The sequence below is a fragment of the Cinclus cinclus genome, chromosome 8 (genome assembly GCF_963662255.1).
Source record: "Cinclus cinclus chromosome 8, bCinCin1.1, whole genome shotgun sequence".
Lineage (NCBI taxonomy): Eukaryota > Metazoa > Chordata > Aves > Passeriformes > Cinclidae > Cinclus > Cinclus cinclus.
The window spans coordinates 3,364,551-3,378,195 of NC_085053.1; the positions used below are offsets into that span (position 1 = coordinate 3,364,551).

General features: G+C 40.8%; 1 protein-coding gene across 5 annotated transcripts in view; it reads left to right on the forward strand.

Moving 5' to 3' along the window:
- The window catches only part of ABL2 (ABL proto-oncogene 2, non-receptor tyrosine kinase), a 40,080-nt gene that overhangs the window by 8,072 nt on the left and 18,363 nt on the right, over nt 1–13,645 (forward strand). For 2 of the 5 annotated variants that reach the window (XM_062497033.1, XM_062497037.1), the window contains exon 4: nt 4,706–4,728. The exons of the other annotated variants lie outside the window; for them this stretch is intronic. In XM_062497033.1, coding sequence (XP_062353017.1) covers nt 4,706–4,728 — 23 coding nt within the window. The remainder of the gene's footprint in view (nt 1–4,705; nt 4,729–13,645) is intronic. 5 annotated transcript variants of the gene reach the window in all.

A 13,645-nucleotide genomic window follows, 5' to 3' on the forward strand; every position in this document is an offset into this window, starting at 1 on the left:
AGGTCTGAGCTGGTTTGCATAAACATGGACTTAATGCTTGTATTTAATGCAGTTTTTTCTTAAAAGACATGTTTGAATTATAAAGCTTTTTCTATGTTCACCATTCCCTTCAGTACAAGTGAAAAAGAAACAGCGTCCACTGTCTGAGAACTGATTTGTGGTTCGTTTTCACTTGTAAATTAAGTTTTTTCCTGTGTAAACTGACAAATATTTTCAGTCTAATAGGTGGCAGCTCTCAGGCTCAATTCCTAGATATAAAGTTAAAATAGCAAGGTTTTAAAACTTGAACTGTAAATTGCTGGGTGTTCTTTGTGTGCTCTTTGGAATATCATTGATTTTAATTAGCAGAGTCTTGGTAAAGTTGCTCTCACAGTGGCAGCTTGATCACCGACTTGAATGGGCATCGAGTAAACCTGATGAGCTTTGTCATTTTGGCAGTAAAATAGAAATGAAAAATAAAATAGCCAGAGCCACCTCCCTGCAGGCCCCAGAGAATTCCTGTGCTCTCCTCTCTTTGCCCTGGAAGATTAGTAGGATTTGGGGAGGTTTTGGCATCTCTTTCTGAGGCAGGGAGATGTCTAAGCTTGGGGATGGATGAATGGAGCTTGTGTGATCAATACCACTGTGAAACCTGTGCTGTGGCCTAATTACTCAGTGAAGCACAGCAAAATACTTTTTCACTAGTCATCAATTGTATGCTCATTGTTCGGGGTTATGTTTGTTGGTTTGCATAATTTTGATTTATGGTGGAATAAACAGAGAAAGCAGAGGTACTTTATGAGATTAAGAAGGCTTTATCTGCAGAAGATCCTTAGAATAAATAGGAAAATGGTAGTGTTTTGTAGTGCTGTTGTTTCAAGTTATACTTAGTCTGTTTTTTAAGGTCAGGGTCTTGACCTTGTGGCTATAAGACTTGCCACACCAGTGTGGGGAAGAACTGATTTTCCATGCTAGAAGAAACCAAATTTTTTTTTAACTAAACTAATAAATTTCAGTCTGATACGAACTACGGAAGGACAAGAAGCCCATTTTTCTTTTTTTTTTTTTCTTCCAGAGGTGCATTAGATGCCTTAGGATTGATTTCCAAACTCAGTAGGTGCTCAAATGATGATTGGAGTGGCCTGGCCTGCCATAGCTCCTGTGAGACAATAGTCCAGCAGACTGAACCCTTGTTACATTGGCTTTGTTAGACGATGTTTTCACTTTTAGGTCATCATAAATAAATATATTTGAGTTCTTTAGGGGTAAAAGGTACATAAAGAAGGCACTGTCCTCTAAATCAGACTCATTGCTTGTGTGGTAATTCTCACACTTAGAAATACAGATGTGCTTTCTTGAATAGTTGAAGTAGACCACAGGGCTTATGTCTGTGAAAGCTGAGGTTGGCTGTAGTCATCTGCAGAATTTCATATTCTTGTTTTGAATATGCCTGTGTAGCTTCCATCTACTTTGTTGTCAAAGGTTTGAGCTAAATTTGAACGAGACACTTGGCACGTGTCTTTCCAGCCACACACAAGCTTGCACCAGGACAGCAGAAGCACGGGGACTTTTCTGTGTGCCATGTAAGCATTTCTGCTAAATAAAACACCTTTTTTCCTCATTTCGCGGGCGGCAGCAAAGCCTGGAACTGCTCCTAGGTGCAGCCTGGCTCTGAAACAATGCTCAGCTGGGCTCCGGGTACCTGCTGTGCCCCAGGTGGGGACTCAGTTTAAACTTTTAAATTTTCAGCAAACTAGAAGGATGGATCACAGCTGCTCTTGCCTAACGCTGTTTCCAGCCTGCCACGAGAGGGTGCTCCAATGCCTTCATTTATCCATTGATGCAAGGGGTTTTTCCACTAAGAAAAGTGGGGTGTGTTGTTGAACATTACCGTGTTACAGTGCAGTGTTTTAAGTGTTGGGTTATGAAAGCAGGCAGGATCCACATAGCAAAAGGCAGATGTGGCTGTATTAAGATGTAACAATACATGTTTATTTTGCTTTTGCCATTAAGAGCTGGGCTGCTTCCCTTTTAGTTGTTTTGTTTCTGTTGGGATTTATCCTAAGTTAACTTCATCTGTCAGCAAGGGAAATTTCCCAACTTGTTTATGTGCAAGTATGCAGACAGCTTTCGTGCATGGAAGGGCATTAAATCTGATACTTTTGCTAGGTAATCTGAGCACTCAAATTAAGAGTCACTTCTCATTGCTTCTGTGCACTTCTCATCTGTAAAATTGCAATAATTCTTGCTTGGTTTATGGAGCTATTTAGACTTAATTTTGGCATAAACAAACACAGGAAAGCTGTCTGCAGGCTAAATTAAATGTTCAGTCATACACTCTTGTCTCATCCTGTAGGCTTTGGAGAAATGTGTTTGTTGTGGCTCTAGCCTGTATTTCAAAACATTTGTGGCATGGTAATAGGTCCAAGGGAAGGGTAATGTTTGTGTTAATTGTTGGACTTGAAAATAAAGCTCAAAGCACTGTGCTTTGCTCAGTGTTATCTCTCAGAAATCCTTAAAGAGACCAAAGCTACAGTGAATTAACAGAGAGAAAACTCTAGAGTAATGTCTTTGACTGTTCAGCAACAGAGCAATCCAAAGGGAATTACAGTAAGCATTAATGCACTTGGGCTGGTGGCTGGGAAACAGGATCTCTGCAAAGAGATCTCACACCTGGTGTTAAGGGCATGTAATTACCAAAAAAAAAAAAATAGCCTGACACCACAGTGGTGTTAGCTATTGACTGCTGAGCTGTGGGGTAGTTGTTACACTAAATTGGGATGCATTTGTGTTTTTCTAAAAGTCACTTATCATTCCCTTAAATACAAGCCACTGAAAGGCCACTAATCAGTCCTAAAACAGACTCCTAGAAAGGAGATCTGAAAACCTGTTTAAAATACAACGAAGGCAGACTTTGTCTTGCATACTGTCATGCAAAAGCAAAGACGTGACTTCTGCTATGCTACATATTCCATTTTATTCTCCCACAAACTCTCCTAACTTTGAGATCTTAGGTGCATTTCAGGCCTTGGTATCTGTTTTGTTACATCCCTCCATCTGTTCTTCTTCTCAGAGAAAAATAGTCTTCATCACATGGTTACCCCCTGAGCTGCAGGGAGGAGGGCTTGTAATTTTTGAAACTTAATAAAAGCTTTTACACAAACATCTGTTTGTTCGCAGAGAAGTTGGCTTTAGTACATAGAATTAACTGTTCTCATACACCGAAGTGAAAGCTGCAACTCCAAGGATTACTGTTGGGCTTTTAGAAATTAGGTAGTGGTCCTGTGTTGGGAACAAGTGGGATAATGTGTGAAACGAGGGTGTCTGAGGTTTAAGGGGAAACAGAATTGAATGTTCAGGAATTGATCCTGGTGACTAAGTAGGAAGAACAATTCTCTTTCCTCAGAGCGTTTAGCATTCTTACTCAGCTGGTTTCTTATTTGGAGCAATATCTATTCTGGAAATGAGACAGGTGATGCACAATGTCTTTCTCTCTGACTGTGTGCTCCTAGTCTGTTCACAAATTCTTTGCTGACAATGGATGTCAGCTCTAGAACCAGGAATACAGATGTGCAGGAACTGGAGAAAATAGTTTCTCCCTGTGAAGGTACCATCTTATATATATGGAGAGAGAAATACTGGCATGAGTAAAAATCCCTGCAGTTAGGAAAACTGCATTCCATAGTAGTTAGCTATTTAATTTTTTTTTCTTTTGCACTGTCAGAGTAGTAAGTTTATAAAAGGAAGTCTGTTTAGTGACACAGATAGGTGAGGCATGAGCACGCAAGATGGTTTATGCAGCACATCTCTAGTAGGACTATGGATACAACACCCTTTCTACAGGCCCATGCTCTTTTTTCCCCGAGTTTGACTGCAGAGGCTTTCTATTATGCTTTGCCCTATGACAAGTGTTTTTTACCTTTTAAAGCTATTTATTTGAATCTTGCTTCATTAGTGTGAATAAGAATAGGAGTTTTTGTTTAGACAACATCAGTAGCTGGGACAGTAGCTGTTGTCAGAATCTTTTATGACTTTGATTGAAAATGTTATTACTTAGATAATGTGAGGGTTTTGTAATGAAAGCTCTGAGTTGCACTTTATGAAGGATCACTAAGCAACACCAGCTTGAGTCCTGCTCTACCATAGCTTCCAGATATTTAGGAAATTACTTTTGTTTTGCTTTAGACCTTCTTCATAGCACAGATTTATCCTACTACTCTGTAAGGCTGTCAAAAGAATAAAATACCAAAACTGCAAGACACTCGATATATCAAGTGCTACAAAAATATCCTGTGTAGTATCAAGTCATAATATTAGTATGCACTGACTGAGAATGTTGTGTAGGCTGTGAATTTAATGTGTCTGAGAATAGGCATTTACTGCTGGGTAGAGCATGGTTAGCAGCAGTGAGAGGAGTCACCCACAAAGCAGGTACAACCTCAGCAAAAGTCTGGAATTTATTAAATCCCCTAGCTCTTCCATCCTTTAATTGCTAATAAAACGTTTCAGCAAAAATTGTCAATCTTACTACCTGAGCAAGGGAGATAGGTAGCAGGAGGCTACCTACCAGAGGGTTTAGAGATAAATCTTACTAGAATTTGTATCCTCAGTGGAAAAACATCATTGCCTCTTGTCACAAATCCAGAAAGCTTTAGTTCCAGATTTAGAGAAACCTCACAGTTTGGGATGAAATATTCATGCTGCTGTTTCCTGACTGCCTCTTGACTAAAAGAGCAGGCACATCAGCAGGTGACAGGTGAGCCTCCTCAACTTTGTATGGTATCCCTCATGCAATTTTAAACGTGAAAAAGCAAGTGCCTGCACACCTCATTCCAGGGAGGAATGCCCGATCCTTGGAGCGTGCTTCCAGAGACAGCTGCACAGCTAGCACATGTGTCTGCACAATGCTCCCCACCCCACAGCTCCAGACACAAACAGGAGATGAATCTCAACAGCTGCAGAAGGTTCATTTTATGAATCTTAAGTAGGGTTAGGAGTTGTTCGAGGTGTTTATTTTTATAATTGTCTAGTGATGGTTGTAAGGTATATATATCCCAGTTCAGGTAGTCAGGGTAATACTAATGTCTTTATAGGGGAGGAGTTCTGGTGATCTGAGCCTGTGTGGGTGCCACATCCCTCTAAAAATAAATAATGCTTATATGGACCATAGTGTTTTTCTATGCCCTACCAGGGTGCTGTTAGTTCTCCTTCCTCTTTTCCCCTGCCCAAGCTACACATGTTTTTGAACAGGTTGATTTTTCCAGTTGTGTTTTTTCTTTGAGAGGAGCTCTTACAACATTGGCAAAGCTCCCACTAAAACTGGTTTGAGACCTCCACACCAAGACATGGTTATTTTTCCTCACCAATTTAAAGGAACAACCTGTATTTTATGTATTTGTCTTAGATTACAGCAACCACCTTCATGCACTAAAAAGAAGGCCAAGACTGTCCATTTCCCTGTTATTCTATTTTACCTGTTGTTATGTAGGATGCCCTACCCTTGCTTTAGAAACAGAATCACTAGACTCCATATATTTTGAGTCATTTAGTTTCAACCCTGCTTCTGCAGCACATCTAAAGTGATTTCCCCTTAACGAGGCCAACAGTAGTAATACCAGTAGTATAAATTCTATTATTGTAAATAATCTGCCTGCAATATTCACAGTACATAATTTCCAAAAGATTCACCAGGAAGTTTTTTAATGAGCAGTAGTTTTGGTTTTGGTTTTTTTGCTACGATGTGGGGTGGAGTTTTAAGTTGATCTAGGAAGTACCTGATGTTGAAATAAAGTTTTACAGGATATAGCCTACTTGTATCCTGGTCATCCGAATGGCAGCGTGATAAGGCTGAATGGATGGAAACTTGTCAAAAGAGACCAATATTTTTGCCCAAATAGTCTGGTTCTGCCAATGAATCTGTTAGTTTAGTTTTGTAGTAATTAGGAATGAAGTTCTTACCCTGGCAATCTTTTACTGCATTTTCATTAGACCTAATTCAGATATGGAAGTTTTACTGAACAGTCATGTTTGATGTTGCTAGCAAGAGGACTCACCATCCCAGATTAGTCAGTCCTTCTGATGGCTGATTCCACTCACTGTATTTGATCACAACTATTTAATGTTTGCCATTACTCAGTCTTTGGCATCAGAACCCAAGGTGTGACCCTGTACGTTTAATTTACTGATCTTTTTAGAGAGAAAAAAAATAAATTAAAATCTGGCTCTATACAGGTCCCTGCTGGACCTGTTCTCCAGGCTCTCATTTTTTTGTATATCAGTCATTCACTTGGGTGCTGTTCAGAGGCTTTCCCTTTTTGGGGCACTATTCATGATGAAAGCATGACCTTAAGGGGTGTTATTCCCACAGCCTTTGCTGATGCATTGTGCTGGAACTTCAGCATCTTTGCTGGAGGAACTTAGTGTATTGGGTGCTTCCAGATTTCAGCTCTTGGGTCAATTTTTCAGGGACTGACCATACAGGCTTTAGAAGAATTCAACATGGTTATGCATGTGTTTTATTTTAGACTTAGAGACTTGGATCTCAAAGCAATTATAAGTCCATATTTTCTTGCCTCGCTGTTTTTGACAGCTTTGGCATTTGCTCAGCTCTATCACCTATCCAGGTTATTTCTAAGCAGCAGCTCTCTTATATTGACTTTTAAGTGCTTAAAGTAGCTTGAAAGTAGTGAGAAGACAGTTTCTGACAGTGATGTAGATGAGCTGGAAACAAGTCATTAATTCTAAAGACCCTTCAAATATTAATTAGCTCCTGATTCTGTAAAGTCCTTCTAAGCTGAAAACCCATTTTAAACCTCAAGCACAGCAGCTTTCAGTCAGGAGTTAATGGGATCTACCTCTGGATGCTCCATGGCTTGCTGAGGAGCAGCTCCTGGGATGAGGCATGCCTTGTAGCTTGCGTCAAGGGTACTTCTTGCAAAGTCACAGCAGGTTGGAATTCCAAAAGAGAAATGTCCTGAAAGGCAGGTTTAGAAGCATCTCCAGAAGCTGGCAGTGACTGACTGTGTTGTAGTAAATAAGGGATGTCCATAAGGATGGGATAGAGAAGCCCTTGGCTGGAAACAGGATCTGCATGGGATGGTAAATGTTTTGCTTTCTAACTACTGTACTGAGGAGAGCTCTGGTCATTTAAATGTCTTCAAAATACAGGACTGCCCTAGGTAACTGCTGTTAATAGTAGAAGTTAAACTGAAAGATCTCCCAAGCTGCCAAAAGCTTTGGAGTGGTTTTAATTTCCAGTACCTGGACAAAAGACAGAGGACAGGATCCCTTTGCTGTAAGAGGCTGGGTCAGAGTGAGTACAAGTTCATAATGAGCTTTGGTTTCTTGGGTAGCTGATTTGTAGTAGGTTTGTACTTTGAGAGGCTCAAGAGACAATGTTTTGAGAGGAGCATATGGAGGACTGCCTGTTGTCTTGGGATTTCCAAATTCAAGACAGCACCTGGTGTGCTGGGGTAGCCCTGTAGTGAGCCCTGATCCCAAAGGAAGCACTTGTGTGGCTGGTTCCTGCAGGGATACAATACAGCCCTGTGTAATCCAAGCAGTCAGCTGTCTGACAGCCAATATAGGCCAGCAACAACTGGGAATGTTTTTCTGTGGAGTGGGAGGAAGAAGGAATGAGGTGGAACTCTGTCAAATTAGAAAAAAGAAAATATCTTAATTGAACAAGAGAAAGGGACCTTTCTTGGCCTTTCAAACCAGAAGATGTGGGGATACTGCAAGTTGGCACAGCCGGACTTTGGTCTCAATTTCAGTTCAAAGTTGACATTTCATAAAACAACACTCCTAAATGAAGCAGTCTTACATAGCTCCCTGGAACCAGATGTATGGCACAGCTGGCAAAAGTCTTGCCATGAAACTGAATGTAGCCATGTCCTTTTGTCAGAGCTTTTTATTGGCTCTGTGGAAAAGCATCTTACTGTGCCCAGTAAATTCCACACGAACTGATGTTGTGGATGGGTGCAATTTAGGAACTAACCATTGCTTTCCAGAGTGAGAGGAAACAAGCTGCTGAGTGAGCCACAGTGTTACACCTCCCACTGGGAATTTCCATCCCTTTCCCTCTTCCTTCCTCCCTCAGAATATATATAGTAAATACACTAAATTAAGCCCTGGGGGAGGTGGCACCCACAGGAGCTGTAGCAGAGGCTGAGTGGCCCCAGTTAAAAGTAGCTGACAATACTCTGACCAATCCTCTGTGCATCCCAGTCATGCCACCCGAAGTGGCAGCAGGGGAGATGTCTCAGACAGCTATGCTGGTACTGAGTGGGATGAAAGCTCCTTAAATAACCACCAGTGGGTCCTATTCCCTGAGTGTGTCAACATTGAGTTGTTGTTTTATTCTCTGAACAGGAAATATTAGTCAAGTAACTGAGTGGCGAGCAAGTGACAGAAATGAAATAATGTTTTTTTTGTTTTTTGCTTTTTCTAATTGCTGGATCTGTTTTAGCACACAGCAGATACTTTCCTTGTCATTTTGCATTTCTATTCAAAAACCTCCAAGCAGCAGATGTAAACCAGAACAAAAGAGGAGTTGATCTGGCTAAAATCAGGGGAGTAGCACTGTATTGAACCTCATCACTGACTACTCCAAAAGAACAGTTGTCTAGGTTTTGGGGTTGTAGTACCTGCATTTTGAGAGGGTAAGGCAGCCTTGGTCCCTTCCCCATCATTGTTAATCTTTGCATGTTAAATTGCAGTTCATCATCCAGTCTTGGAAAGCCTTACTCTTAATATACCTTACACTGTCTTCCTCTCCTTATTCCAGGTGAAGAGCAGACATTGTTGCAGTACCAAATCAATAAAATTGGATTTAATTTACTTAGTATTGTCTCACAGCCCATTATGATCCTAGATAAATCCAAACAACTGTTTTCTTCTTTCATATTTCCCCAGCAAAACAAGGGGATGTTGGCAGTGGTATAAAAAAGTAAACCATTAATATTCAGGTTAGCATTGTAAATTGGCAACATCTCAGCTCTTTTGGGGATTTGTCTTTTGACAAATTGTTAGATAAATCTGAAATTGTAGTTACCTCCCATATGATGTTTGTCTGTAGATCAGATTCTGTCCTTGCTAGTCTCATCTTGCTAGCCAAATTGAAGGTTAGTCTAAGCATTTTCCATGCAACTTCTGCTTTTTGAAATGGCAATCATGTACCTAGGCAAAAGATGTGGCCTAATGTGTCTGGGGAATTAAGCCACTCATTTCCACACTGTTGTACTTTGTTTGCTTTTCTTTACTGCTCTGAAAACAAATTAGTAGAAAAAACATCATCTGCGGGATGTTTTTGTTCTGTTGTCATCCAGGCCCTGTCAAGTTTTCCTCCTCCTGGGTTATTTCTCCCTAGAGCAAATGATACTTTCTTTAACCAGTCTTCTAGTTCAGCACTCTTCTGTTTCCTTTGAAAGGTAACTTTTATCCTTTTTTTCCTGTTTTTTTTTTTTTCAGGTGATCCTCACCTTAGGATAGCAACATCTGCTGATTTAACCTTTCCACACACTACTAACCACTGGTTGTAGTATAGAGCTTGTTAGAAGATCTCAATATTTTTCTTTTAGTGAATAGGCTCTTATAAATGAAGCAGCTCTCAAACAGGAACAAAGTCTTTTACTCAGCTTTCTAACTTTCCTCGAATTCAACTGTGGTTTTTGTTGTTGTTGTTGTTTTTGTTTTGTTTTAATTAAAAGCAGCTATAACAAATGATGTGAAAAAGAAAGCAAATGGCAAGTGGTAAACTTGCTTTCAGGAGGTTGCAGGTTGAAGGAGCAAAACAGGATTCAGTGTGAACATGTAGAATGTGGGACACAGAGAAAAATGGTTCTACTTTTGCATGTGAGGTATTAAGTTCTGAGCTGCCCCTGTAACAAGAGGAATCAATCTCTGAGCTGTAATAAGACATATCATGACAACATTAAGAATTATAATCCAAAAAGCATTAGGAATAGAAAGGCATGTAGTTCTGCTACTGTACTAAGCTATGGTATGAATCTATGAAGCTATGGTTGCACATAGTTCTGATCTGGTTGTTTGGAGAGGTGTGTGGTAGAGCTAGAAAAACCCAAAGGAGGAATGCTTAAAAGTGCCCAAAGGCAACAACATCAGACCTGAGAGAAACTCTTCAGCCTGGAGGAGGGATGGCTAAGGTGGAATGAGATAAGGGCTTATAAAAAACACAGGTAGCAGAGAAAGCACCTACGGGTACTGATCATTTGGGATTTACCTTGCAGAGACTGAGGATCATCAAATGAAATTAAGAGATGTCCTGTCCAGATGCAGTCAGAGCCCATTCTTTGTTCTACAAGGTGCTGTGAGCTCTTGATACTGTGGCAGCAGGATTTTATGTGTGAGGCTAGTTTGCAGTACTTCAGACAGTAACTGGACAAAATAAGGCCTGTCAGGAAACTTAATTGCAACAACACAAGCTCTGGCTCAGAAACACCTCGAGTTACAGCATGCTGGAGGCTTGGAAAATGTTCTGGAATAATATGGTTACCCTTTTCCCAGGCAGGATGCTGGGCTGTAAGTGACCCAGGATGGTGGTTGTGTGCCTGAAGAATCCCAGTTGTCAGCTGGCTCAGTTGCTTTTGACATTCTTAAGTGTTCTGCTAAATCTGAGGGGTAGGACTTGTTTTTCCTATCATGCTTCCTTTAAATGTCATATAATTTTGATGTTAACAGTCAAAAAGTGCTGTACTTCCTAAAAGATAATCCACAACTTTGCCGTAGATCTTTTAGCAGACAGATAAAATGTGTGTTTGTATATCAGCTACATAAAATTCCATCAAGTTTAATACACTGGCTAGTCTTACCTCTCTTGAAATAATTTAACAAAAATATTATTTCTTCTATTGTTCTGTCTTAAAATACCTGAACTACTGAATAATATCCTTTACCAACATACTAAATTATATAAACTTTTTCCACCCAGCTCCACTTAATTTATTCACAATTTTTTCTGTTTGCTTGCTGTTACCTTTCTTTGTAATAAAACTGACTTTATTTCTACATCAGCAAGTCAAACAGTGACTTTTTTGTAGCTATACTTTAAGGAGTACTGAACCTGCTCAATCTTACAGTGGCTTCTTTTTCCTTCAAAGCTGCATTAATTCTGCCAGAACCCAGAAAGGATTTCCCAAAGACATTATTCCAGTGATTACATTCTCAACTTAGTCCTGAATTCAGATACGTGAGGTCCAGGCACTGCAGTTACGTTTGGAAAAGTAAACGTGGTGACACAGCCTGAAACTGCAGAGCTGTCGGCAGCACTGAGCTCTGGATTCTCCCTCTGGAGAGGCTGGGGCTCGTGTTACCCTGGTCACGGAGCAGCTGCTGGGCCAGCACTGGTGAATGGAGCCCCTTGTCTGCTTGGTGGAGCCAATGACAAGGATCTGGCTTTCGCCAACAGGAAGCGGTTCCACAGCCGGAGCTAAGTTTAGTGCCATGGATTTGTTCCTCTGACTTCACATTCCTGCTGCCCCCCCCACGAAAGAAAATCAGCCAAGAGGGCTGAGAAGGAGCCAGACAGCTAAACCTCACTCAGCCCGGGCTCAGCTGAATGTCAGGCGCTTTCCACGTTAAGAGTTTTCCCTGGTTCTGAAGTTCACAACACATCATGCAATTTTTGGGCGAGTATTCACGCTAAAGCTCGGCTTTTCTTGGAGGAGAGGAAACGTTTGTTTGTTTTCCAAGACAAATGTATTTCAAAGGAGGCAAGATCACAAGGGTATTTTAGTCAAATGAAGTAAATATTCTAAAAAGGAAGCCCCTTCTTTGTTCGAGAGAAGAAAATGGCTGTGGACGATGGTTTGAACAGCATATTGGTTGCTGAAAAATGAGGTTGACAGTTTCGTGATTTATTTTTAGCTGGAGAATTTTTTTAAAAACAGAAGTACTGTGTAGCCTTGGCAGTTGCTGCATATTCGGTGTGGGTGGATGGAACTGAGAAATCGCATCTGTGCTAACAAGCGTTTTGGGATTCCATTAAAAAATTAAACTCATGTACTGGAAACTGAAGCTGTACCAGCTCACCTGGGGAGCTCTGCCCTCCGCACATCCTCCACAAGGTAAGCACTGCTGTATGTCCAAGGCACTTGCAAAAATACTTGGACCTCATGATGTGACATCAACTCAAATTTGGGCTATTAGATTGACATATTCTTTCTCTCCTGAGATGACAAGTCAATGAATTAACCTCTACCCTCTCCAAGTTTTCCCTCTAACTAAAAAGGCTAAAAATAAAATTCTAAAAGGCAGCTGAGAAACAGTTTAATGTGGTTGTTAATCCAAGTCAGCTTGGATCAGCTGAGTCTAAGGAAAGTACCTGATACTGTAAGGCTTCTAGTAATATGTAATTATGTCACTGGTAGAGCAGCTTGGACATTTATATCATGTTAACTCCAAGGTCTGATCAGTTAATGCTCTACATCTGCAAAATCAACCTCTCTCCAGCTAGACTTGGTGAGTGTGGGTATTTCTGGCTTCTTCAGGGATCAGCTGAACTGTGATTTCTCAAGTTGCCTTTTTCCAGAAGAGCTCTTACTCAAATGTTTGTGTTACACTGAGAGTAATTAAGTGCCCGTTTGATTTGCTTAGTAGAAGAAGATAATATCTGGCTTTCATGTGGCCAGTAGTAGCAACTCCCCAGGAATTCTGTTGCAGTGAAGTGTAATGCCCATTAAGCAACTTCTCTCCCAAGGTACTGATTTTAAAAAGCACTAAATGATTTGCTGTAAGCTGTCACATATTTGGCCATCCCACCTTTCCTGGAGCAGGACTGGGTGACCTAATCCTCCGCACCCTTCACTCTGAAGAGGTTTACTGGAACTTGCCAGGACAGGGGAAGAATGTCAAACAGGCTTTTGATCTACAGTTTCCCAGTTACCTTTGAAATCTGTGTCCCTTCATAGGGCTCTTTTCCCTAAAGCTGACACTGTGGGAGTAGTTGCTGTCCACTGTGGGCAGCATTCAGAGGAAGAAAGATTGGAGCTTCAGTACTCAATGGAAGGAGGTATGTGATACAGGGCATTTACAGTTGATGGTCTCTGCTTGTTTCTAGACTCTTGCAGTGGTAAAGCTGACTGGCTCTATAGAAGCTGAGCAAATCCATGGGAATTAAAAGGAAAAAACACTTTGATACAGTACTCAGGATTTTGCAATAAGGTTACATTTGTAGTTTTTTTGTTCAGAGAACCTCTTTGTATTTAATTTTCATTACATTAAAATATCCCTTCAGGAAAGGAAAGGGGTTTTTTCCTTATCATGCGGTTGGGTTTTGGTTCCTCACCCGGAGACCCTTTTGAAGAAGTTAGACTTGAACTGTATCTGGTCCAGTGCTCCTGACCATTCCCAGTACCTGTGGCAAGATACATCTGTTGTACCTCTTAACAACTGTTAGGTCCAGCTCTCTTGTGCTCACATGGGTTCCTCACCCTAAAGTGTTTTTTAAATGCATCTAAACCCCAGCATCATTTTGCTGGCTGCACTTACCAGAATTGCTTTCCTGACAGGGTTCTGTGAAACTCGTAGAGGTGATGAGAGCCAGACTATTTGGCTAACAGTATTGTCCTGAACATGATCAATAGTTCATCTACTTCAAAATTCTCTCTTAAAACAGCAGAGCTACCAAATGCTACTCTAGATGGTTCAG